The sequence below is a fragment of the Idiotropiscis lumnitzeri genome, chromosome 12, assembly GCF_059441095.1.
Source record: "Idiotropiscis lumnitzeri isolate Australia: NSW breed Sydney's pygmy pipehorse chromosome 12, RoL_Ilum_1.0, whole genome shotgun sequence".
Taxonomy (NCBI): Eukaryota; Metazoa; Chordata; class Actinopteri; order Syngnathiformes; family Syngnathidae; genus Idiotropiscis; species Idiotropiscis lumnitzeri.
Genome location: NC_142402.1, coordinates 18,292,705 through 18,319,169, shown reverse-complemented (window position 1 = coordinate 18,319,169; position 26,465 = coordinate 18,292,705). Strand labels below are relative to the sequence as shown.

Sequence of the window (26,465 nt, the reverse complement as noted above, 5' to 3'; positions counted from 1 at the left end):
TTGCCAAAAAAAACCTAATTAAAAAAAAACATTTATATATATATTTTTTTTTTCAATTGGCAAAAAAAAAAAAAACCTATTCGGGCCTTTTAAACGACACACTTTAAAATGTTGCCGTTTTGTGTGCATGGGGAGCTTCATGGTGTGGCAGATGTAAGCACTCCGCCACACAACACAGGAATCAACTTCTCATCAGGCAGGCTGATGGATAAGTCTGACTGGCCGACCAATAGAAGGAAAGGAAAACATACAAGCAGCCTGATTGCAACATGCCAAAGAAATGGTTTGGCGGAGGAAGATTAATGCCTCTGTGAGCCAAGCCTTCTCGTCCAACATCAAGGACCCCGGGAGTATACTTGTGGATGGAATGATAAAAATTCACAGAGCAAAAAAAAAAAAAAAGAAGCTCAAGACAGCTGCTTCTGTTATTGCTGCAAAGGAAGAACTCGTTTTGGCATTGGGAAAATTTTGCCTGTTCGTTGTTTGCTGTCGCCAGGCCAAGGAGCTGTTGGAGTGAGTTGAGGAGATTCATTTAAACCTGTGCTTCTTTGCCGAGGGGGGCGCGTGTGAATCTGGGGAACATGCTTTTTTTACCGCCGTACTACAATGAAGTGTAATTGCACATCCTCTCCAGTAGTTGGCAGTGGCGCTCTCATTGCCCATTGTGCTCAGTGAGTATTGGGTGGCGGAGAGTGGGTGGTGGTGGGGGGGGTGAATTGTTTTCTTCTTCCTATGGGGGGGGGGGGCGTAACAAAATAATTGAGAAGCATTGTTCTCCCCGTGCCTGCGTGGGTTTTCTCCGGGTACTCCAGTTTCCTCCCACATTCCAAAAACATGCATGGTCGGTTAATGGGACACTCGGAATTGGCCATTGTCTTTTTGTGCCCTGCGATTGGCTGGCAACTAGTTCACCCTGCCTACTGCCCGAAGTCAGCTGGGATAGACTCCAGCATACCTGCGACCCTCGTGAGGATAAGCGGCTGAGATAATGGATGGCTGGATTATTCGTGGCACGGCTCAGTTCTTATTAAACAGACACTTTCACGATATATCACGAATGGGCAACTTAAATGTTGGAGGGGGCCACAACTTTTTAATCCATGCTATTTTGGGGCATTAACACCTGTCGTGTGTGCCACCTAGTGGTGATTAGTGATATTACAACTAAAAACTACAGTTGACCGCTGCATAGTCACAGTTTGCCATCCCCGCCTTTGCATATTCTCGGACTGTTTTCTAGATTTTTGGAATATCTTTTGAGATTTCAGATTTTTTTTTTTTCGAATTTTCAATTTCTCTGCTGTATATGTAATCAGAATGCCATCATAGCTTCTGTCAGTATCATGTGAAGTTGACCCAATCCTTTTTTTTTGTCTCTCAAGTGCGTGGCATCCTACTTAACTATCTAATATCTTGAAACTTTCACATCTAAAAGATTCGTCAAGTGATGCTGCTGCAAGGAAGGTAGAAAATATCTGCATGCGCACCTGCTCCTACAGCTGTCTCACGCATCACCATTGTTTTGGGGGGCGGGGATTGCCAAATTCTCACTTTATAAGCAGCAGGGACATGATAATAGCTTTTTTAGAGACTTACATTTTTTTCCCAAACCCAAACTCCTTAAAAGACAGCACACGAGATGTCGATTTTAAAGAAATGATTGAACACGGCAGCGCTAATTAGCTTGAATGTGTCAAGAAACCCGCTGTCTGATAATGACCAGTGATTACGCTCACTGGTAAATCCAGCACTGTCATCTTCACATGAGGTGTCTTTAGTCATGCAAGCCCTCGGCTGTAAAGCTGTGGCACAGGACAATAAAATGGAATAATAGGGGGGGAGATAATGAGCCTATTACAAGACTCATTTTAACACATTTATACGCCCGTGGAACATGCTGTGATCCCAAATAATGAGGATGAATCATGTGAAGGTGCTGTTGACGGTGAGAAGCATTTTTTTTTCTGATGCTTATCATCCTGCTGTCCTTAGAACTGCAATCCACGGAGACTGTACACATCACGCTCTCCCTCACCGGCTCGGAGAGAGGTGGTGTTGGATGCAAGGGGAGGGGGAAGGGGGGGGGCTGGTCGGGTTGTGGCTGAGGAGAAAAAGCTCTCTGTGTGGAAGCAGCCGCTCATTCACCAAGCAGCTCACACAGCAGAGGGAGGAAGAGGAGGAGGAGGAGCAGAACAGCTGCTGCAGCAGTGTGCACGCAGAATTTTGCATGAAAATAGGAGAGGGAAAACAAAACAGAACAAAAAAACAAAACAAAAACAGGAGATTGAGCAACAGCAATATGAGACTTGCATGAAGCCATCGGATGCTCGGACCTCGGGAGTAAAGAGTGTGTTTAAGACTTGACCAGTGGAGGGATGCGCGGATACTTTGGGTCGGCGCGAGGGGGGAGGGGGGAGGGAGGGCTGCATTCTGGTGACGAAGTTGAGCTAGAGCGGAAATCAAGTTGAAAAGAAAGAACTCGTTGCCATTTCGGCGCCTTTTGTATTCTGGCTTCCACTTCCTGAAGAGTCCATCATTTGGTCCTCTTTGCAAAGTCAGGTGAGTCCAATAAACCACTTTTTTACCCCCCCTTTCTCTTTTTGCGTCTCAATTGCACCGTTCTCAGCAAAGTGTTTCGTTTATCCCCCCCCCACTCCCTCAGTCCGGAGAGAATGAGGTGTCGTTGGGTGAAGCATGAGCCGTCAGAGAATCAGTCATAAGCGGCTGTCTCTGCTATGGACGAGCGCGGCTCTCGGCCTCTGGCTCTGCTGCTGGTGCTGCCGGACCGCGCGGGCCGCCGCCACCGGAGACGCCACCGCCGGAGCCGCTGGAGCGGCCGGCGGCTCGCTCGCATGGCTTCTGTCGGATAAAGGACCCTTCCACCAATCTTTGGAGTTCACCGTGGCTGCCGAGAGGCATCAGCAGGGCTTTAGCACCCGATACAAGATCTACAGGTGAGAGAGGCGTGAGTGAGCGCGTGGGCTGTGGATGCATTTCGGGGCAGTGTGCATGCAAGCGTTCTCACTTCACCTAACATGCCACTGAAAGCCAGCGTGGAATTAATCAGTGAGGGCAGCTGCTGTCGAGATGCACTGAAAGCATGCCCACTCTCAGGATTGCCCTCGCAGGTATCACACCTGCCAGCACTGAGATTTTGTGAAATGCAGCCGAGCTGCTTTTACATATTCGGACAGAAAAAGAACAAGATGAAATAACTTGCAGACGTGCATTCAGGTTCAATTACTTCCGGTTTTGCAATGCTTGGCTACGATGCGTTTTTTTTTTCGTGGTAAATCTTTTTGGATGTTACGACTTTGTGGCTTGTGTTTCCTGTTCTTCAACAAAATGATTTTTGAAGCTCATTTGCATCTTTTGGTTCTGTGTGATTGGTTTCCATAATTAGATTTTGTAGATATTATCAACGATAACGTAAATTGACAGGGAGGTCAGAAAAGGCAGTGTTGGTCAAGTAGCGAAGAGTCCAATTAGCCACTCGATTGTTGGTGATGAGATTGCATTTATGGGTTGTATTATGCACGGCGTTTCAAATAATTAGGCGTGATTATGCAATTTGAAGTGAATATATTTCATTAGAGGACAGAATCGCAATGGCAGTCGTATGCAAAATGCAGTGCTGCTAATAATGATTTTGTTTAAATCAAAAAATGATTTCTATTGTCACATAATTGATGATTAAGATCAATAAAAGGATCTCCACGGGTTCTCAATAGGGTTGAGGTTAAGGGATGAAAATGAGGACTTGCACGTTGGCACATTTTTCCTTTCTATCCAAAGCAGCAAATGTGTCAGTGGGAATTTGTGTGACGTGGGATGATGATGTCTTACATGTGAATTATTTGACAGCGGAAGGCTCTGTTCTTTCTTCTTTATTTCACTGTGACGTCAACTGACCAGTGAGAAACGAAACGAGACGCTACACATTTTGCAGGGGTCATTTTGACAACTTCAGGCACCCTGAAGGCCCACCATATCACTCCTCATTATTTCTGAAAAAAAAAAAAAAATCCCTTTACGACCTCCTGGGACATTTTTTTACTTTGTATTTATTTCCTGATAATTATCACTTGAGGGGAAATTCAACCTCCACTCACGTAGAACCACACATGCAGGCACGTCAGAGGGGAAGGGGAGCGCAAACACGGTTGTACCTCTTGAGCTTGGCAGCTGTGGGCATCGTCTAGCTGAAGGACACCCCCAACAGTCACCAGGAACTGGCATCGTAGAACATTGAACAACTTTGCCATCCATCAACAATCCCGAATCCCATCCATCCCAAATCATATGTCATCACTTATTTGAAAATGACCTGCAAACATTAGTCCTTGTGAATTAAATACAGATTTATGTCATTGGAGGACATTGAGCTTCGTAATCATCAACGGGTTTTTAACGGCTGCTCTTGTAATGTGACACCTTCAAGTGACAGAAAGTGCCCTTAATACGCTTTCGGAGCCACGTGTAAATTATTTCACGGTGCAATGATTTTTTTTTTTTTTTAAATGGCTTATTTAACTTGAATACAGTGTTCCATCGCAACTTTATACGGTTCGCTTATCGCGATATCAGTCTATCGCGGGGGTTTCATTGGTGATCATAACTTGTAACTTGTAAAACTGTGTAAAGCTCTCATTTTGCTGTGCAGGCCATCGTCATCATCTCCATTGCTTCCTCTGACTTGTTTGCTCTTCTCATTTATGTTCATGAGCAAATACCGAATTAATTTGAATCAGTCCAACAAATGAAAAACACAAGGATCACTCATCATACCAAGGACAACCGTAGAATCCGGGATGTTATTGCGTCGTACGCCCTTTATATGCTGCTGTGACGGTCTGAGAGTGAAGAAATTGACTAAAGCGTAACACTTGATTTTAATGTTCATTCGCCAGCTAAATACTCCAATACACTCGCAAATGATTTAGAGTGGGCATCTCGAAAGCAGCAAAAACTCAAATATGTGCTTATAGGACTCCTTTTCACACCGTAGTATTTGCTCATGTATACATGATTGGGTTATCGTCTTCGGACGGAGGCATCGGTTTGTGTTGTGCGCATGATCTGGCTCTATCTGCAAGGAATCTTGGTCATCGGAGTACAGGAAGTCGTTACTCGTAGCGAGCCAAAGTTGATCACATCGATTTGTTTAGCGGCGTTTTCACGTTATTATCCGTCTCGACGGTAGAGAAGGGCACGACAGTTCGTTTAAGTGAACGGAATCATTCGAATCAGTTCATCAAAAAGAATCGTTACAAAGAATCATTCAATAGAATCGTCCAAAAGATTCTTACAATCAATCGTTTGCGCTTACTACTCTACAGCGCAAATGTGTGTGTATAGACACGCGCGAATAAGTACATACGTCTGGCGCACAAATTTCGGAAAACATCCTGTCTCTTTAAATCAGGGGTGGGCAAACTTTTTGATTGGTGGGCCACAATGGCTTCTAAAATTTGACAGAGGGGCCGGACCAAGAGTAGATGGATAGAGTGTTTCGGTGACCTCACCTCATTGGAGAAAAAAAATACATTTAATTTGAAATGAAAGTTAACAAAAGCATGACAACAAAATATCTGTCTTTGAAAAACCACAGTATAAAGAAAATCAAACATGAACAAGGTTTATTCATTTAATTTTTTTATCAAGTTCCGCGGGCCGGATTAAAACATTGAACGGGCCACATGTGGCCCCCGGGCCATAGTTTGCCCACACCTGCTTTAACTCATAAAGAGAGAGAAGCACTCTCAACAATTATACTTGCGTGCTCTCCTCAAAGGTCCACTTTTGCTTCTATTGACACTCGACTTTTTACGGTTATACCTGAAAAAAGATACCTCCGAGTCCAAATTATCCTTACGGAGTCCTTCAGCGTGTATTTCACCCGAAGGGCGCGATATGGATTTCTACTGACGGAGTGTCCAATATGACGCTACCTTGGGGCTAACATTGCTCTGCTACCTTTCTGACCTCTGCGACGCCGAATTTACCGAGCCCAACATGTCGTGCTTGTGATTACCTTGTCTTATTTGCTCTTTGGATATTCTCCCCCGTCTCACCTTTTCTCTCTCTCCGCAGAGTTGTTTTCCTCACAATTGATTGCTCACGGTGCATGTAATAATCTGTCATGTTCAGGATGGAGGACATTCCTTCAGCAAACATTCCGCATGCTTGCCATACATGACTACAATGGAATAGAGAAAATAAATAAATAAATCTAGTGAGTCTTCTTTATCTGTCCATCAAAGGAGCACGTCGAGGCTGTCCACTCATTATGATGATTGGCCATAACGGCATACTCCACATTGTGTCCCGGTTCCCCAATTATTTCTGTGCTGAGCAGCGTTCCTCATGCCAGTGATTGCCTCCCAGAAGGAGAGCGAGTTAGAGCGAACAAGCAGCGATTGCCACCGTGGGAGTGCATGGAATACGGTGCAATAACCGATTTCATTCATTGACGTTTGCGTCCGGGAAGCACATAAATGAGACTTGTTTAGTTGCGCCATTTTCATATTTTCAAACCTTCCTTTAAGTACTCTTAAGTACACACGTGGCAAATCGTGCAGAGAGTACGGCAATGAAAGCGGGAAAGACTTCTGGGAGGGAGGTTTGTATCCCCCCGCGAGGGGAGGGAGGGGGGGGTGCTTGTACAATCCCCAATTACATCCAAGATAGCTTGTTCACTGATTTGACTCAATGAGGACAGCTGATTGTGAAACAGACTGGGATGGGAGGGATGTTTTGACACCTTCTTGTAAAAATGGGACTTTTCCTGTCATGGAAGTTTGATGTATGGACATCATCGCCGAAGCAATTTCATTTTACACAGAGAGGCACAACGGAACACTAATATGCACCAATTGCTCATGCTCCTGGAAAAATAGTTTTTTTTCTTTTTTTTTTTTTATTCCTCAGCATGTATTTGGATTGACAATAAGAATTGTGGGATTAATGTGTCATGACCAGAGAGAGTAAATGGACACTTCTTCCGAGGAGCTTTATCAAAGTCATTATCGTGAGTGCCACACAGGCTTCTTCTACTATGGATGCATTTACTGTGACTTACGCAAGCATGGTTGGCCGCATTCTTGTTTTTTTTTCGCAAGTAACCCTTTTGCACTTAGGTTGAGAACATTTAAAAAAAAAAAAAAAAAAACTCCACTTTGTTCCGTGTTTACAGAAGTGGGACCTGGCAATCCATCCCCAAACTGTCGTTGTCAAATTGTTAGCCTAAGAGCATAATTGCGCAAGTCATCTGTGAATGTTTTCAGAAGACCGGAAAACAACATCATAATTTTAACAAACAAAAATAGTCCTCTTGCCGAAATTCAGATTCAACCTGGATGACTGAGAATTAGGGCTGAACAAATTTAGGAAAAAAAAAAAGTATTGCGATTATTATGATTGCGATTATTCTGACATATATTGCGATTATATATTGCGATTTCAATATTTTTTTCAACAGGTGACGTTTAAAAAAAATGCCATGATACCAGGACAAAAATAAAAGCTATTATTGTAAAAATCCAGGGACAGGAAAGACGTTTGTGAGGGAGGCTGTCCTTTCATAAGTTGTTAAAAATGCTTCAAGTAAGGTTAGACTGACTGTGCTTTCTTTATTAGAGTTCCAACTGTCCGGCGTCAAATGCGCTATATAAATAAAGTTGTATTGTATTGGCTCATAAAAAAACATTGTCCCTTAGCAAAGCTAAATTGTTTACAACTATAATTTAGAGACCTATTATTGTGGAGATCTCAAAACTCAGCAGTCTGTGGTGCAAAATAGTGCAAATAACATTGATGAGATGGTAAATATTTTATACACACATCATGGCTGACGTCAGCCGTTTACGTGTTCCGGACTGAGAGCGTCTGCTAAATAAGCTAACGTCGCCGTCGTCTTATTTTATGTCTCGATACGTATTGATTGAAATAAAACATTCCTTTTCATAGGTGTCGAGCATGACTTCTGTTAAAAGTCGACTGTACACCTCAGCACTTATTTTGGGTATTTCCCGACTCTGCATTTCACTTTAGCGATTAGCACGTTTAGCAACCCCTCGTTCGCCTCCTCGTTTAAAACGCTACTTGTTAGAGGGGTCGTTTATTTGTCACCACGGAGTAGATGATCCGCATCACGCAGCTCATGGCTGCTGCTGTGCACGGACTTTCATATAGTTCAACTAAATTCCGTACTGTTGAGGCGTTAGCTCTCTTAGCGCCTAGAATTCGAGTAGCCGCAAAATATTTCCGGGAGTACGGACAACAACTTGGCGAATACACTACGCTTTTCTTTTTTAACGACAGTATTTTCCAGGAGAAAAAAAATGAAAATTTATTTAGCGTATTTTTTAAACTATAGAGTGCCCCTGGAGGTGAAAGAAAAATCCACAGAAAAGCAGCACTGTTGTATTAGCCGCATGGTTCAAAATCGTGGAAAAAAGTAGCGGCTTATAGTTCAGAAAATACTGTAGTTCGTAGCTGGTTAGTGTGACCTGTTTACTGTGATTTGTGTGCTTGGGGGATCAGAGCCCTTTCACAAACTGCAGCTTTAACGATCTTAAAATTGCGATGTCTGAGATCACCATTTCCGTCCCAAAACAATAAATCGTTTAGCTCTACTGAGAATTTACACTGCCATCAAGAAAAAGCATGTTTATTGAAATTATTAACATTGAAATAATTACTGAAAATTTTAGGCTAACAATATTCAAAAACAGTCAAGATGTTTTTTTTTGTTTCTCTCTATAGTTTACTGCAAAAGTTGCCTCACCCAAAAACAACAACAAAAATAAAAAACAAATAAATAAATTTCAATGTCCGCCTATCCCATTTTGCTTCAATTAGCAAATGCTCCTCAGCTGAAATGGGCCAAACTTAACGAGGCATTTTATATGCACGATTTGCTCAACCGAAAGTTCGACGCTCAACTCTTTTCGCCGCCGAATGCGGTCGAGGGATTTGGCAAGAGGTTCCGTTTTCTTTGGCCTCGATGTCGTTTTTGCTCTCGCTTTGAGGCACGTGCCGAAGGATCCTCGTCGGAGACCTAAACAAGTGGGCGCGGCTCGTCTCTGCAGTCCTTCTATTTAATTGGCATTTTCGACATTCTTTGCGGGGGACACCTTCTTGCTGCTCTCATAAATGCCAAACTTGAATTCATCAGTAAATCCAGTGAGCTCATTCCAACGCAAATTGTCTTCTGACACTTGAACCAAGCGAACTCTTCATCTCGACCAAAGTCGCTTTTGAGGCGATCATTTCAGAATGTGTCCTCTTTGGAGCGACCGATACAACGAATCGATTGTCTACAAAAGCCTTCCATAGCGGTCTGCGGCAGTCCATTAGAAAGCCTAAGCATGATTTGTTGACGAGACAGACTAACAATTTGACTTCACTTAGTTCTCCAAAATCACTGCAGCGCGTCGTAATCAACGTTCGGCTGGAAAATGGAGGCCGGGTCTCACTTTTTTGATGCGGGATGATGACTGCATGCTAATTCACGTGCGTCTCATCCGCCGTCCATGCTTGAGTGGGAGAGATAAAACCCAAGAAAATCAATCATTTTGTTCAAAAGGAGTTGAAAGGATTCAGGTTACCTTAGAAACGGCGCCGGGGTCTTAAATGACTCAATTCCACGATTTAGTCTTCATTTTTTACGCGACGTATCATTTTTAAAATTCGGCATAGCTTTTAAAGTAAGCAATGATTTATTTAGGGTTGTTTAAACTTTGAAGCTGGAATTGACAGAAACACATTTGTAAAGTTGTTGAAATATTGAAGATTGTATCAAAGAACTTTAAAGATTCCTTTCTCTTTGAAGTAACTAAATATATACTGAGCTGCAGTAACCGCGTGGTATTTTCGTCTGAATGGACTTTTTGGCTTCTATACCCGTCAATGAATTAAAAGCCTTGACAATCTTTTTTTTTTGTATTAATTTGTTTTTTTTAGTTAGATTAGATCAGGGGTGGACAAACTTTTTGATTGGCGAGCTACAATGGGTTCTAAAAATGGACACAGGCGCTGGACCAGGAGCAGATGGATGGAGTGTCATCGGCGAAAAAAAACTGAATTTAATTTTAAATGAAAATGTACAAAACCATTACAACAAATCTGTCTTTGACACGCCACGGTATTCAGAAAATAAAACGTGAACAAGGTTTATTCATGTAATTTTTTCAAATCCGGCGGGCCGGATTAAAACGTTTAACGGGCCGCATGTGGCCCCCGGGCCGTAGTTTGCCCACACCTTAGTCTATTTTCATCAGACGTTTGAATCCAACTCTGGCATTTGCCATCCAATGGTTAGATGGCGTCCATTCCTGTCACTTTACATTCCTCATCTCGTGTCAAATTTGGCGAAAGTTAAACGGATTACATTGCACGGCAGCTTCAACTCATTGGGTTTAATTCGAAAGGTACGTAAACTCCTGCAACCTGCCGGGAAGAATAAGGGAAGCAAAACTTTCAATTTGTTTTTAATTGGATGAGAAAGATGGTGGGAGGGGGGGGGTAATAGAAGTAAAAATATAATAGAGAAGCATCAGCCGCCCACTATGACCTCTGTAACATTGACTTCATGGAGCGACGAGGAGGTGACAAATGCCACTATCGGCTGCAGCCAAGTAAGCGTGCGTGTGTGGGTGCGTGTGTGTGTGTGTCCAGGGAGTTTGGTCGATGGAAGGTCAACAGTCTGGCGGTGGAGAAACGAGACAGTCTCGGTGGCAGTCGGGGTCTGGCTCTGCCCCTCGACCCCGAATTCATGCACACCATCCGCCAGCTGGGAAGACGGCCGAGCCTGCACGCAATTACCGAGAGTCTAATCAAAAAATATGGCACCCATCTCCTCCTCTCTGCCACACTGGGAGGTACCGCGAAACACACACTGTATATGGGATAAAGTTTTTTTTTTTTTTTACCGTGTTTCTTCCAAATATAACGCATGGAATTTTCAGTGGATCAATGTTTGTTTAGTTTTCTTGGGCAAGTGAAAAAAACTTTGTTGCAGTGTCATAAACAGAATTCAACTCTAAACTCTTGCTGAACATTTTTCAGGAATGACTCTTCGTAAATGGTACATATTTTAAATGGCTATATATATATTTATTTATTTTTTATATATAGAGGTCCATGGTGCACCCCTCCCATCACCCAAAATGTGCTGACTTAAATTCCTGCTCCGTGGGACACTAAACATTTTATGTATTTCAGGAAATGAATGGAAGGATGGAGAAAAAAAATCTTATCGTAGCCTCCCGTTTAGGTTGTTTGCGTGTTATCGACGTTAAACAAAGTCGAAACCTTCTCCAAACCTCTTTTCTTTTTTTCTTTTTTTTTTTTGCACTAACACTAATGAAGTGATTTGCCGTTAAAAAGAAAAGACAGTGACAGCGCCAATCTAACCAAAGATTTGTTTTTTTCTGCACAAAACACATCAAATGTATTTAGGGAATGGATCCGATTGGTACCACGGAATGTGACATTACGATGATAATGAAATGACTGTGATTAATGATGATGAATAATTCATGGGTTCCTTTTCTGTGATTTTTCCCTCAATTCATCCAAACTGTCAGTTCCCCCACAGTACTTAATTACTACTTTTCAATCTAATATGTATAGATGCTAATGAAAGGTGATTAGCGTTGCTTTGTCAAAACTAATGCAGCTTGCTTTCGCTCTGTGTGACGACCACCAGGGGAAGAGTCCTTAACCATATTTGTGGACAAAAGGAAGCTGGGTCAGGAATCTTCGGTGGCGGGGGCCGAGGGCGGTAAAGGCAACAACGCGACCGGGGCAATTACGCTGGAGGCGCTCCACCAGCTGGCGGCGTCCTACTTCACAGACAGAGAGAGCACCCTACGCAGGCTTCACCACCTCCAGATCGCCTCGACTGCCATACGGGTGTGTAGACAGACACGTGTAAAAAGACGACAAAGTGCGTTGGGAGATGGAGCAGCTCATCTGCGCCGCCTCGGGGCGGCTGGGCTGCTCTCCAGCTTAATGTGGTATGCACCGACTGATGTGAGAACAAACTGAAAAGAGGACAAAAGGTTAGTGAGGAATTGAAACGTAGGATTAAAATACAATTTATGCGCGATCTTAATTGGCAAGGCGAGGTAAGGCGGTTGTACATACTTGTACATATTTTATACACAAGCTAGCTCAATGCGCTTCGCATACAAAATATTTCAAGGTAAAAGAATGAAAGATACTGAAAAAAATGGAAGAATAACTCATTTACTACCAGCCGAGTGAAAAAAAAAAAAAGGTTTCAATCAAAGATTGTTATAACACATGTGTACAACCAATGTTCCTGAACTGGTCAGTGATTTCATGACTCAGGTAAACGCGGGGGAAAAAAACGAACACCGAGATTGGTGATTGGTGTTATATTTGTTTCCTAGGCATACTGAAAATGAGCAAACATATGTGAACCAATTAAAACCATATGGCCAGCGTATCTGCAAAAGAGTGCTTGAGTGCCAAAATTCTCAGTGAAATTACTGAAAATCATCTTTGGCGGATTGTGTCATCTTACCACTTACGGCCTCTACACACCAATCCAACATCGGCCGTCGTGGCCAACTGTCGCGTCAGCCTAGAAGTGGGCACATCGGGCCGGAAAATGACGGAAGAACACGCCGATGGAGACGCCAACGACTCCGGACCTCCTGCGCATGCGTTTGATGTAGTACCCCTCCACGCCATTGGCGGCGATAGTCAATGCGTAGCCTTTGACGGCGTTGTCGAATAACGGCGGTCTTTCGCAAATGCGAGTGATTACTTAGTCTTTGCTCTCTTCTGTCCAGTGAACCGTTATGCCATAGAGCAGGGGTGTCAGGATCCAGTCCTCGAGGGCCGCTTTCCTGCATGCTTTCAATCTCTCCCGGCTGCAACCCACCTGATTCAAAAGATCAGCTCATCAGCAAGCACTGATGAAGCCTGATAAGAATCCTGCTCATTTAAATCAGCTGTGTTGCAGCCGGGGGAGATGGAAAACATGCAAGACACCGGTCCTGGAGGACTGGAGTTTGACACCCCTGCCATAGAGGATATGTGAAAACCACAAAGTTCTGACCCGATTCTACATGTTGAATCGACCCAGACGCCCCCCAGACGCGCCAGTAACTTTACGACTTTCCGACGTTGCGCGCCACACCAAACGGATGGCGTGTACCGACTTTCCGACGGTTGACGTCGTATCGGTGCATTGAGGCCTTTAAGTGGAGCTCTTCCATTCCGTGTTAAATCACGACTGGTGAAGACTGTTAGGCAAGTGTAACCCGACACGTGTGTGTTTATGAGGCAGTTTACACTCTGAGATGTAGACTGTATTTCAGTTAACAACGTCAGCTCCGTCCCATAAACTTGTAGCCAAATAGTTAAGCGTCACATTGAAAGCAATGCTTCGCTGTTCAATTCAAATGCATATATATGAGCTTGCCAACCCCAAAGGGAAGCTTAAGAGGAGTGGACGAGTGCAGCCGTTTCAAGGCCTCACAATGAAACACCAATCATCCGTTTTAACATCTAAAGTAGCTATTAGAGAGAACGCATACATCAGCCGCGGGGGTAAAACGTAGACGCTAAAGTGAGTAGCTGCTGATGAAGACAAGTGCCACCCCACAAACATCTGCTTATGGTTATCTGTCGGCTTGATCGATTAGCGATATCGGCCCATTAATTCCTAGCCAGCCTGTTTTCCATTCAATGAAGAGCAGAGGAGGAAGGCGGGGAGGTGAGGGGGGCGGGGGGCAAATGAACATCACTCTTAACGAGGAATGCAAAAAAAAAAAAAACAGCAGCAGCAGCTTCCATTGATATCCTTTCATTAAATTCGTACAATGTTGGAAATGCCAGGAAGGATTTGTAACATAAGCCTCTGTAGATTTGTGCTTTCAGATTTCTAGATTGGACAGCTGGGTCAATTACCGGAGGAATGAAGTTAGGAGCGAATCGGTCTGAAGTTAGGTGGTCGGAGCAAAGTAGATTTCCTCCTCCTAATGGTTCCCTCTGAGGAGAAGAAGCTGGTAAATTGAAGACCTTTTCAGGGTTTCTTCACGGTGCACTTGCATGCAAATGAGATTTGAGGTGTAAAATGCTTTTCGTGGGCTGTTGTGGTTATTCAAATGCACAAGCAAAGTGAGTCCAAATCTGGATGTCAAGGTGGCTAATGACCCTGACGATTTTCTTACGGGCGGTGTAAAACAGTGGTCAATCTGTTTTTTCCGGCGTAGACCGGTTCATATGCGGCCATAACTTTTGCGGACGGGCAACAGGGGAGGGCGAGGAGGAGTGTACGCCACATATTAGCTTGTGGGTTTAATATTAGCATAACGCGACCAATACAATTAGCATGGAATGATAAATCAACAATTTTTTTTCTTCCATCTATCCAGCCGGTCCAAAGTGGCCCACGGACCAGTACCGGGCCGCAAACCGGTGACTGGGGACCCTTGGTGTAAGCCACTGCTGGTTGAGCAGAGTTATTACATCCAAAAAGCAACACATTTCTAACAATTTAGCACACATGTTGGTATTCATACGTAGGTTAAAAAAAACTACACATGCTAATGTTAGCTTACTTTGCTGTTGTGCTTTAGCGCTGCAAGTGGCAGTATTTTACTTCTTGTTTGTCAGCGTGTCTCGTTCCAAGTGTATGATTTTATAGTGATGTCATATCATTTTCAAGTGGACAACTGACTGCACCAAGAGAGCTGAGCGGTGCTGCGCAGTGAAAATGTGGCATTAGTACTGCTAGCAAAACTGCACCTCTTCAAATTGTACATGAAATACATCAAATGAAAACTGAACAAAACGACATTGTGACATGACAAAAAAAAAACAACAACTTTTTTTTCCTGTTTTTGAATGTACACAGGTTACAGAAACCAGGACTGGGCCACTTGGATGTAGCAACTATGACAATCTGGACACCGTTAGCTCTGTTCTCGTTCACAGTCCAGAAAACAAGGTTCAGCTACAAGGTAAAAAAAAATTGTAATATAATGAATGTTTTGGGACCTACATATATATATTTTGTATACTTGTAGAAGACGTTTTACTCTATTAATTATTATTTAGCTAACGTGGCTGCACTACAGTTAGCGACTCATGGCCGTGACGTTCATTGGAGGGGAGTATCGACGCTTCACGCGGTAAATTAGAGTGGAGAACGTTTGCGGTTTTTGAACTGTTGCTAATTGACTGCGATGCTACAGCCGCGGCGGCTTGCCGTTTTGCTCCTTAACGGCCAGCATTTATGCAACATTGGTCAACAAATTTTTATTTTATTTTATTTTTTTAAATCTATTATGCAATTGAACTTTTCTGGATTGTTTTTGGGGGGGACTGATTTAGAATCTGCCCTTGTTTTTTTCTTGTTTTTTTTTCTCTCGTGAACAACAGGTGTTAATATTAATAACAAGAGTAATAATACAAAATATATTAAGTCATACTTATGAATGAAGGGTTAGGTTCAGCAACAGGTGGAACTTTTTTTTCCCAACTGTCATTTGAATGAATTTCAACAAATGGTAAAAAATACATATTGTTCAAGCTTTTATCGAGCAAACTTAAAAACCAAAAATACCTAAAAAAAAAAATAAAATACTCATAGGCACGCATTAAATCCATCGCTGATTAAAATGAGTTGTTGACCAGCACAATCAGCGGCATTTTATTTCTACGATGGCGCGTCTGTGAGGAGCTGCAGTACAAGGAGCTTCGTGGAACGAAATGCATCCCGGAGGAGATACGGAGAGGAAAACGAGTCGGTGCAGAAAAAAGTCAAGTGAAACATGATTGACGACTCGCTTTGACAAGAAAATTTGATCCAATCTTTCTGTATGGGAGTTATCCGTCAACAGATGAACTATTGGCTGTTGGAAACCTCCAGCTGCTTGTTTGCTTGCAAACCCGGTCGGTAGCCGACCGTGAGTGACATCATACGCGCTCTGATCGCAACATCTGTGATCCTGACGCCCGCAGACGGGTCAAAGAAGGCTTCAATCTTTTGCGCCTGTCTCATCTACTAACAGCACAGCTTCAAACAGCTTGTGCCACGAGTGGGAATAAAACACTGCACCTCCTGTATGACGAGTGCCAATGTGAGGGGATCTCTGGTGTATTTTCATCGGAGAACAAATACACGTCCGGTTATATTATCATTGTTATCGTTCGATGGTTTCTGTATATGGTTTATAAAATTGGAATTTGGTTTATTTTATGCTGCTGTTTGCGTCCAAGTTGAAATTGAAAAGAGCATTTGTTCTCAATTGCCTTACCTGGATAAATAACGAGTCAATAGAATGAAATATAAATAAGCACATATTGCCCATTTTAGGATTCATTTATTGAATGGAATTTTATTCTGCCAAATATCGGAATCGCTCCAACCTTAATTTTTTATATTTCCATATATGTATATTGCCCCCCCCCAACTACTGGACAGCACAATACCAGACACGTGCCTTCTGTGCAGCAAAGAAACACCATTTTATGAGGAACAAACAGTGAATGAGTGAGTTCTCCATTTGCACTGGTGTTTTTAATGGGCCCTTAATGGATAATTTGCCTTTTAAAAAGTCAATTCAAGTACATTCTCCAACATAAGTGTAGGTAATAACTCTGACTATATTCTTCAGAACATTTTGGCCCTTTTAGTACGAATTCCTGGCAGCGGGTTGGTGGAAATGGTTTAGCGTCAAAATAAACTGCTGTGCCCGTGTTACATCTAATGAATTGAACAAGCATGCGAAATAGATATTGGACCTAAATCGACCATCAGGCCCGGCATGTTACCATACAATTAGTTTGTCGCAGTTGTCATGCCGTTTGTTGATGATAATTATAAGCAGCAGCTTCATTCTCTCATCTTCCATGGGGGGGGCAGTCTAATAATTGCCTTGGTGCTGTGCTTCACGCTCCACAGGGCTGCAGGTCGTCCTCCCGAGCTACTTGCAGAGTCGCTTCATTCAGGCGGCTCTCAACTACATCGGCTGTAAATCCGAGGGTCATTTTACGTGCCAAAACAGCGAATGCTGGTGTGAGTGCGCTGTGGAATTTCCACAGTGTAATTGTCCTCACGCTGATCTGGACACTCTGGAAAACAACCTCGAGCGCATCAGAGAGGCCTGGAGGCGGACCAACGAGGAGTTCGAGGCATCCGGTGAGTCAGGGGTCGTGATTTATTGTTGCCCTTCCAAGTCGTTTGAAAATGTCAGCGTGACTTTGTGCAATCAACAAGCTCCGGTGGGAGTGCCACTGCTTGCGATGGTTGTGAACTTTAGGCGCTTGTTCTCTGAAAGAAGCAGATTTCAAGCGCTAACGTGAACAGAAAAGCCATGTCTCCTTCCTGTTTGAAACTCTTGCTCGGCTGTCAAGCGTTGCCAGACTGAATCAAAAGAGCTGCCACTCAAAGTGTCAGATCTCCGTATGCGGCTCGCGATTGGCGCTCCAGCCTGGACTGGGTGGAACACGAGGCCACTTCAAATTCATTTTTGTCTTGGCAAAGTGTTGCCGTGAGTCACTCATCAAAACACGATAATGAATGGACTAATTCAATCGGAAAATCTTGAATCAAGTCGTGATTGTGCGGCTGCAGTTGGAACATGACTGCGCTTATCGCCGGGGTTTGCTAATATAACTTTTAAGAGTGTCGAGATGACTAATTGATTGCGTGACCTCCTCTCAGAAGCCTGGTCGTCCTCATTTTGTGCCCCTCTTGCCATTTCCAACAGCTTTGCATCGAGCAAATTGGCTTGTGCGCAAAGAAATGGTCCACCAATCAAACAAAGCACAGCTCGCGTCCTAGGACTTAATAATGTAATATTGCATCATTTTGAAACGAAGCGATCATTACCATAAACACAACATACCCATCCCTGATTGGATTAGCAGCCTCAACTGGCATTTAGCGAGCAATTTACCCGGAGGTTTGCGGAAAATCTGATTTAATCTGTTCTGGGGCATGAATAAAAAAGGCATAACCTCAATTCAAGGTTATGCCGCCCCCCTTGAGAAGGATGGAAGAACATTTGAAAGGATATCACGGGATTTGAGGTAGAATGATGCTTTGCAAAAGCACCTCGCAATTCTCACGCTGAGGGTTCAAATCCCAGCTCTGGCAAAAGAAAACGTTTTTAAACAAACCGAATCCATTTCATTGTAAAGTAAAGCGGGAGCACGCGGCCTGCTGTTGTTTTAACTCGTGAAACGGCAAAAGGTTTTACAAAATTCCTTCGTCGTCTTCTTCTTCTCTTTGCTTATTGGCTGATTGCAGCTCTTCCCGCCACCTACTGTACAGACGGAACGTATTTCCGGGAATCGTAGCGAAACGTGCGTTCGTCGGTGACGGACTGAAAAGTTCGTTGGGTCGTGACACAGTTAGTCTTTTGCCAGCAAAACGGGCGTCTGTCAGAGCTGACAGACTACACACCTCTGGTATTTGCATGTTCTCACCGTGCTTATCATCGGCTGAGCCGATTATTGGGGCCGATATTTGGCATTTTGCCTATTATCGGCATCGGCCTTTTTTTTTTTTTAACTTTCAAGGCTGATAAATTAAACGCTGGTTTATTTTGGCTCGAGGCAGCACACATCTCTCTCACTGTCTTCTCTGCTGTACTCGTGACCCTGCCTGCAGAAGCAGATTGTCCTGCCCACAGCACTATCTGTTCCTTGTAGCAGCCAATCAGCAGTAAGCTGCCTGTTTTGCTTTTTCACCTCGAGTCTCACACACTACGGGAGAGGTCCCTCGAGCATAGGACGGAAAGGAAATGGACATTACCGAAATTTTCATAAATTTCAGTCGACTACAACTTACAACAAATAGAAAACTATTTGCCATTGTAAACTTTAAAGAGATGTTTGTTTTCATTGAACTAGAAGACGTGCAGCTGAGCCTGGGAGCTCCGTGAAGTTTTTAGATTTTTAAAACTAAGTTGTCTATTTTCCAACATCTAAAAAAGCTTGAATATCTAAATCACTAAAGTTGTTTAATAAATATGCGCTTGAAGGCAAGTTTTTATTTTTCCAAACTTTGACACCATTTTAACCCTTTTTTTCAACAAATTAACATCGGCTTCAAATATCGGTTAGCGCCCTCTGCGCCCACTAATAATCGGCATCGGCCCTGAAAAAAAGAATATCGGTCTATCACTAATATACATACCTGATAGGCTCTCTTGGCATATTCCAACAGCTGTTTGCTTTTCTGCCACAAACAATGAGAAGTTGCCGGTATTTTAGTTCAGATTTTGATTCTCCGGCTAATAACCAGCAGCAGAGTTTGCACCTTGACGCTCTTCTCGCCTTCCAGAGGAATTCCAAAGCTTTGTTGGAAAGCTGCCAACGCATCACGCTGTAAACACATCTGTTGTGGAACACTTATGGAGGACAGATGCCAGCCTGCTCCAGCGCTACAGGCAACTGGAGACCAGCAGCCAGCAGCTCTTCACCAAAGCTCGCCGCACCGTCAACAAGCTCTTCAGCCTCAGCAAGAGGTGCCGCAAACAGCCCAAAATCGTCCTGCAGAGGCCGAGGTGAGATGCAAATTAGAAACAAGTGGAATTTTTAATCAGCAGCCTAAAAAAATACAAATAAACAGGTGCTTCCCAATATTTTCTGTTGTATTTTCAAAGGCTTAATATGCGCTTGGTAATTTCGATAAAATGCTTGTTCATGGGGAGCAGCAGAAAATCACAGAATCAGATACAAGCTACATGTTCTTTAAAGAATAGATCGGCCGTCATAAATATTTGAATGCATTCAAAATTAGATTCAAGTTGTTTATTTGCCATAAGCGCAGTAAAAACACAACGGTAGCTCTGAGCAATGAAATTCTTACTTTGCGAGTCTCCCTCCACTTATATAAAGAATAAAAAAAACTCAATTAAAAATATATACTAAAGGAGAAAAAGTAGGATATATGATTTTATTATTATTTTTTTTTTGATTAGAGCGTTTTCTTGGTGAACTGATATTCCATTCTCGCTCATATATCTTTAAAGCACTGCTTTTTTTGTGTTGTTTCCAAATCTTGTCGACTACTTCAGTTGAATGCCTCCTTGGTATTGTACGCTCGGTTTTGATTTCAGTCTATTCCTGAAAAATGTTCTCTTCCCTACGAGCCTTGCATGACATGACAGACCTTAGAGCGGAAGGCACGGTTCTTCTTTTTATGCCATGCCACAAATGGTCAGTTAAAAACACATTTGGCAGAGGTCACACCAGCTTGAAAGACGCCTACCATCTCACTCCTCATGACATCACACTACGATTTGCACTCGGAATGTCTTCTGGTAGGAAAGGGTGTCGGAACCACAAAACGCAGCAAAGCGTAAAAGGGAAGAGGTTAGCTAAGAAGAAGTGGGACACTGGAAAGAAGACAAGAATACAAAAAGATGCGCCAATAAAGGCGGGGGTGGCAATGGCAACAAAAACAAAAAGAGTAGGTTGGACAGTAAAGAAGACAGAAAAGATCTTTACAGGTTGTCCAGAGAAAGGGAAAGAGATGGGGGGGAAAAAATTGCAGCGACTAAGGTTCGAAATGGAAATGTGTTAAATGATGCCGGTAGTGTCAAGGAAAGATGGACACGAATACTGTGTTTTTCGGACAGTAATTCACTCCAGATTATGAAATGCACTCTCAATGAGCAAATCTATTTTTAGAAATTTCCATATATATGGTAGACTAGGTTATGAGGCGCACCGTGGTATAAGGCGCATTGCCGCAGAAATAAACCAGCACAGCAATTAAGCCGAATTTCACCCCACTTCCTGTAAGGCGCACCCAATTATAAGACGCGCGGTGGATTTTTGAGAAAATTAAAGGATTATACGCTGTATAGTCCAAAAAATGCGGTGCTTCGAGGTAATCGGGAGACAAAAACGTTTGAAATTTGAAATCTTCATCAGCCCGCTGCAAGCATTTCTCCTTTGAGGCTCCGGCGTTGAGAGCTTCTTGAGACTCCAGAGACAACAAAAGCGTCAAAAACCTGCTTGCTACTCACCAGTGACTTTTTTTTTCCGGCTTATCAGCTTAATATGAGATATTTGCCTGACAGAAATGTCTTTAACAGAAGTCGTTTGCTTTCTGAATCACACTTTTTTTTTGGGCCACTAATTTTCTTAATATCCGGTGTTTTCATTTCTTTTGCAATCAGCAGTAAGATCCCCCACACACCCCCAAACACACAAAATAACACGTACTACAAACTGTGACTTTCTTAATCAGGTGGGGCAACAGCCTTGAGTTATTTTCCTCTGTTCATACTCGTCTGGGAAAATAATTAGCAATTTTGTCTGAGATTTATTTCCTTGGCACAAGCTGATGAGAAGCAAAATTCCCCCACAAAAACCTTAACAATTTTACAACTTAAATCGTATAGGTTTTATAATTTGGACCAGCACTGACAAGGATTGCTGCAACCTAGACTTCCTGCCAATATTCGTTGTTTGACGGTATTATCAGAGCTTTAACAGAGCGGGATGACGGCTGTGTAAATGGTGAATCCCGGAACGGCGGATCAGGGTGGAAAGTTTCAATTTCTCCCTGTGGCGCACTTCACACCAGATGCTCTGGTTTCCTGATTGGGCAAAGTTGTGTCGCTGTAAACAAAAAAAAAAAACAACAAAAAGCAAAATTGAAATTGTCGTCAAACCATCCATCCATTATCTGTTCGGCTTCTCCTCACGAGGGTCGCGAGCGTGCTGGAGCCTGTCCCAGCTGTCTTCGGCAAGTAGGCCGGGTGCACCGGGGGGCCGGACGCCAGCCAATCACAGGGCACGCAAACAAGAACAACCATCCACACTCAAAATACACCTAGGGCCAATTTCGAGGGTTCAATCAATCTACCAAGCATGTTTTTGGAATGTAGGAGGAAACCGGAGTACCCGGAGAAAATCCACGGAGGCACGGGGAGACGAGCCGCAATCGAACCCTTCACCTCTGAACTGTGAGGCGGATGTTCTAACCAGTTGTCCATCGAGCTGCCCGGGCTTCAAATTTTAAATAAAAAAAAATTCATAAAAGGAACACACGGCAGGGTGGATGAGATTTCTTTTTTTTTTTTTTTTTCCAATTTTCCAAACACTCAATCACATGACGCATTTTTTTTTTTTTTAGTAGTTTTTCTGTCAATAATTTTGCAACACAAGATCATCAGGCCATGTTTCCATTTGGTCTCGAAATGTCCCGGTTCAATTCCCAAATTTTGTCAAAGTCCCCCTAAGTCAGGCAACAACCGCCGTTTAAGCTGCGTAAACGAGCCATATACTTTATTTCCACGCCGGTCAGCATTCGTCATTTACCGTGCGAGCAAGTCAACGCTTTAAAGGCACTCAAAGTAGTTTGACATTCAAAAGGTGCTCCGTAAATGTAGTCCATTTACTGTTCACCATTTTTCAAGAATTTCAGCTGTGGCGATGTTGTTGCTATCCATTACTTTTTTTTTTTTCTTCTTCCTTCTCTTCCCGCTACAGCTGCTGTTTCAGCATAGATGCCACCTGGCTTGCTCGACCTTTGCGGCGGCCGCCGTGGCCACGACTGCAGTCGCTCGGTTGCTACTCGCGAGAGGGACATTAATGAAATTGCACAAGCCACCAGCTTAGCAGTCAAAATTAGACGCTGCCTCCTCCGTCTGAAATCCAATTACACTTGTTTATCACGCGCTCGCTGCTTATAAAATAAAAGAAGACAATATTGCTTTTGGGTCAGGAGGTGCATCTGTTTTTTTTATTGTTTGCGACCCTGCGAAGCATTTATTTTATGGGTTTATTAAAATTTCCATGTGCTTACAAATCCGATTGTAAATGTAAGGACCAATATTTTTTTTTTTTTATGTGAAGTATGTATCATGTATTAATACATAACAGCAGTTATTAGACAAGCGTATTACGTGTAATTGTGTGCGTGTGTGTGTGTGTGTGAGCCCATCTGTTTTCTCTTTGAGTCCATCTTTGAAAAATATTGTCTTATAAATATTTACAAAAATGCTAAATAGTATGTTAAGCAACTACGCTTCTAATCCGATAAAAAAAGAAAAAATTGAAACCCATTACCCGTCTCTTGTATACATTTACAAGATATAAAACCCCAGACGAGTGGTCCTCGTGATTTAGTCTTCGAAACTCAAGTGTCTTCATGCAAAAAGCATTTGTAAAGAAAACTCCTCAATGTTAAACTAATTGAGGATACTTTCAAAAGCACGGCGAAGCCATTTCGAGGAGAGCTAAGAGTCATTAGCCGTAAAGAGGAGGGAAAAAAAAAAAGGATGTATGAGAAGAAGAATCAAGCGCATTTGATTGAATCCATCACTTACGAGATGCGATTCTCTCCTAGGCCTCTGCACTTCTGGTTGAGCTACACGCTCTCCATCTTGTACTGCAGCGAGAACAACCAAGTGGGCGTGTACAACGCCGAGAGTCGCCGCTGCTCATGCCCTTACAGTCACCCGCCTTGCCAAGGCGTCATCCCGTGCTCCATGGGCGACGGACCTCGCTGTTCATCTTGCTCCGCTGAGAATCGCACGCGATGCTCCGGCTGCAATCCGGGCTTCACCCTGAACCAGGGTTCCTGCCGGCACGCCGTGCCCGACCCCACCGACCCGTACCTGGGTTTGGAAAGTGACCAAGACCTGCACGACATGGAGCTGCGCTACCTTCTCCAGAGGCGCGACCCACGCATCACCCTGCACGCGGTGTTCGTCAGCAACGACGTGCGGATAAACACTTGGTTCGACCCGTCGTGGAGGAAGCGGATGCTCCTGACCCTGAAGAGCAACCGTGTAAAATCCAATCGGGTTCACATGCTCCTCGGACTCGCCTTGCAGTTTTGCCTCACCAGGAACAGCACCCTGGAGCCGGCTTTTTCGCTCTTTGTCAACCCTTTCGGAGGCAGCCATTCGGAGAGCTGGACGATGCCCGTCGGCCAACGCGGCTATCCCGACTGGGAGCGGACCAAATTGGACATTGCCTTGGACTGCTACAACTGGACGTTGTCTCTGGGGAACAGATGGAAGAGCTTTTTTGAGACGGTGCATTTTTACTTGAGAAGCCGAATCAAGGAGGGCCTGTCGATGGGATCCAAAAACACTTCGGTGGACTATGAGCCCCCGGAGGCGACGGAGCCGCCCAACAACGTCGGTTACATGAAAGTGAACAGCATGCAGCTGTTTGGATACAGCATGCACTTTGACCCCGAGGCCATCCAGGACTTGATTCTGCAGATCGACTACCCGTACACTCAGGGATCGCAGGACTCGGCTCTGTTGCAGCTGGTGGAGCTGCGCTACAGGGTAAACCGCCTCTCGCCTCCGGGGGTCTCCCACGTGGATCTTTTTGCCTGTCTGCTCCGCCACAGACTTAAACTCTCCAGCGCAGACGTGAGCAGGATCCTCACCGCCCTGCAGACGTTCAGTGCCAGACAACCGAGCTACGTGGAGTACGAGGCCACCAAACTATGTAGCTAATGGCTCCCGTTTTGTGTTTTCTATTTTTCTCGCCACGTTACGGTTACAGGCTTGCTTCCTCTTTCAGCTGGATCCATTTGTTGTCAAGTGAATGGTACTTTGTTGTCCATAAGCTGCGTGCAATTCAAATCAATGCTAATGTCAATGTAGTTTTATGAATAAAAGATGTTGAAGTCTCCACTTTCAATTACGCGCGTCTCATTGGTATTAAATAGCTGAAGACAACGAGGACGCGTGGGAGGGATTCGATCCAATTCGATGGGAACCAAAACGGCGGCGTTTGCGCACTGTACGACAGAAAGGCCTCATTGATGTTTGCTCAAAGCTTCTCCTGCAGTTATGAAATCAATTGTTGTGTTTGTTGACCACAAATGCAAAACCCAAGCATTACATTTCAGTCTCATCAATGGAGTTTGTTTTCCTCTGACCAGCTCGGTTTGAAATATCTTCATCTTTGTGACAATCCCGAGTGCACGTGCCGTCCCGGCTGGCACGCGCGACTTTGTCGCCATTATTGTAGCCCACGAAGGAAGGCGATGCATAGTTGCCATGGCACTTACAGGGAAAGAAAAAAAAAGACACATTAAAATTCTCGTGAAGCTGTTTAATTGAATTCAAATCGTTATGCTACCTTACACAGTCATAAAAAAATGATCATTTACTTTGAATGTTGCTCAAATCACGTTAGGACCATTTCCAATGCAACGTTACCAAAAATTAGCAAATAAGCAATCTTGCACCGTTAATAACTTCCCCCTGGAAAACGTCCGTCGTGTGCGCTGTTGTTGTTGTTTTTTTATTGTATTTTTTTCTCCCATCTGGAGCCTCAAAACACAAGGTCTCCATTCTCCTTTTAGGGACTAGCCTTGGCACAGATTACTAAGTATATCGTTGGCGAGGGGGGAGGGTTGGAAGCAGCCCTCCTCTGATCCTCTGCCTTCCCCGACTGCCATTCACACTTACTGTGATAGATGAGCTCGCTCGGCAGTGAGACATGACCGGCATCAAACGGCGCTAAGTTAGCGACCACGCGACGAGGACGCCGCTCTTCGGATAGCATCGGAGGGACGAGAGCCACTCGGAGCAAAAGGGAAAATTAGCTTCAATTCCCCGGGCGCTGCCAGCACGGGAGCCCGCTGGCATGCAGCGCGGCTTTGATTCCGATCTTTGCATCTGAAGACAAAGACAAAGCTTCATCAAGATTCCCCCAACATGCTTCTCGGCAGATTAAAGCTCTTGTGGGTATGACTCACGTTGAATACAAAGAGGTTTGTATGTATTATGATTTGAGAGTATGCTCTTTTGATGAAAAGAGCTCAGGCGGCGACTTGACAGAAGCGAGGCAGTTGAGCTACATTTGTCCTGAAACATTGATAAGTATTGACCGCTTTTAAGAGAGCTGCTCTCGCCCCCCCTCCGGCTATAAACACAAGTATCGGCCTACATGTGGTCAGGATTTGAAACCGCATTTTGGAATTGGACTCCGGTATGACTTCAAGTGGAAGTCGCGAGTAACGCGGCGAAACATGACTTCCTGGCGGAGAGTCTTTTAGTTGACCGCAGGCAATAATTGCGACTTCAAACATCAGACATCCATCTATCCATTTTCACCCGCCACTTGTCTGACCAAACACAGGATGCATAAAGACATAAAGCGTTCGCACTCACACTAGGACCAATTTGAAGTCGTCAATCGACCAAAAAGGCTTATCTCACTGCCCTGGAGACGAGTGGACAACCTGACGCGAGCCGAGTCCCCCGCTGTTTGCAGAGACATCGCCGCCGGGTATCTCAGAGACGAGCTGAGTCGCCAAGGAGTTGAGGTCACTTCAAATGTGTTTGATTTTTTTTTTTTTTTTTCCAGCGACCTTTCTGAGACTTTTTGGCACTTGGGAGACATCTCCACAAGGTCTCTGAGAAGTTGCCAATGCCTGCTGGAAATCAGGAAGATTGAGAAGACTTTTCGGAGATGTG

General features: G+C 43.9%; 1 protein-coding gene across 1 annotated transcript; it reads left to right on the top strand.

Moving 5' to 3' along the window:
- Positions 1-2,402: 2,402 nt before the first annotated feature.
- On the top strand, positions 2,403-24,669 carry LOC148326346 (BMP/retinoic acid-inducible neural-specific protein 3-like). The gene is made up of 8 exons (XM_088311821.1): positions 2,403-2,559; positions 2,663-2,954; positions 10,681-10,883; positions 11,714-11,919; positions 14,900-15,005; positions 16,952-17,188; positions 19,340-19,562; positions 23,363-24,669. The coding sequence occupies exons 2-8, from the start codon at positions 2,695-2,697 to the stop codon at positions 24,489-24,491; spliced, it is 2,364 nt and encodes a 787-aa protein (XP_088167947.1). The 5' UTR covers positions 2,403-2,559; positions 2,663-2,694; the 3' UTR covers positions 24,492-24,669.
- Positions 24,670-26,465: the final 1,796 nt, after the last annotated feature.

What these genes read in the sequence shown, in the direction of transcription:
- LOC148326346 (XM_088311821.1), top strand. Translation starts at nt 2,695, where the DNA reads ATGAGCCGTCAGAGAATCAGTCATAAGCGGCTGTCTCTGCTATGGACG. An exon ending in ACCCGATACAAGATCTACAG is followed by an intron (nt 2,955 to 10,680) that starts GTGAGAGAGGCG and finishes GTGTGTGTCCAG; the next exon opens with GGAGTTTGGTCGATGGAAGG. An exon ending in CGAGGAGTTCGAGGCATCCG is followed by an intron (nt 17,189 to 19,339) that starts GTGAGTCAGGGG and finishes CTCGCCTTCCAG; the next exon opens with AGGAATTCCAAAGCTTTGTT.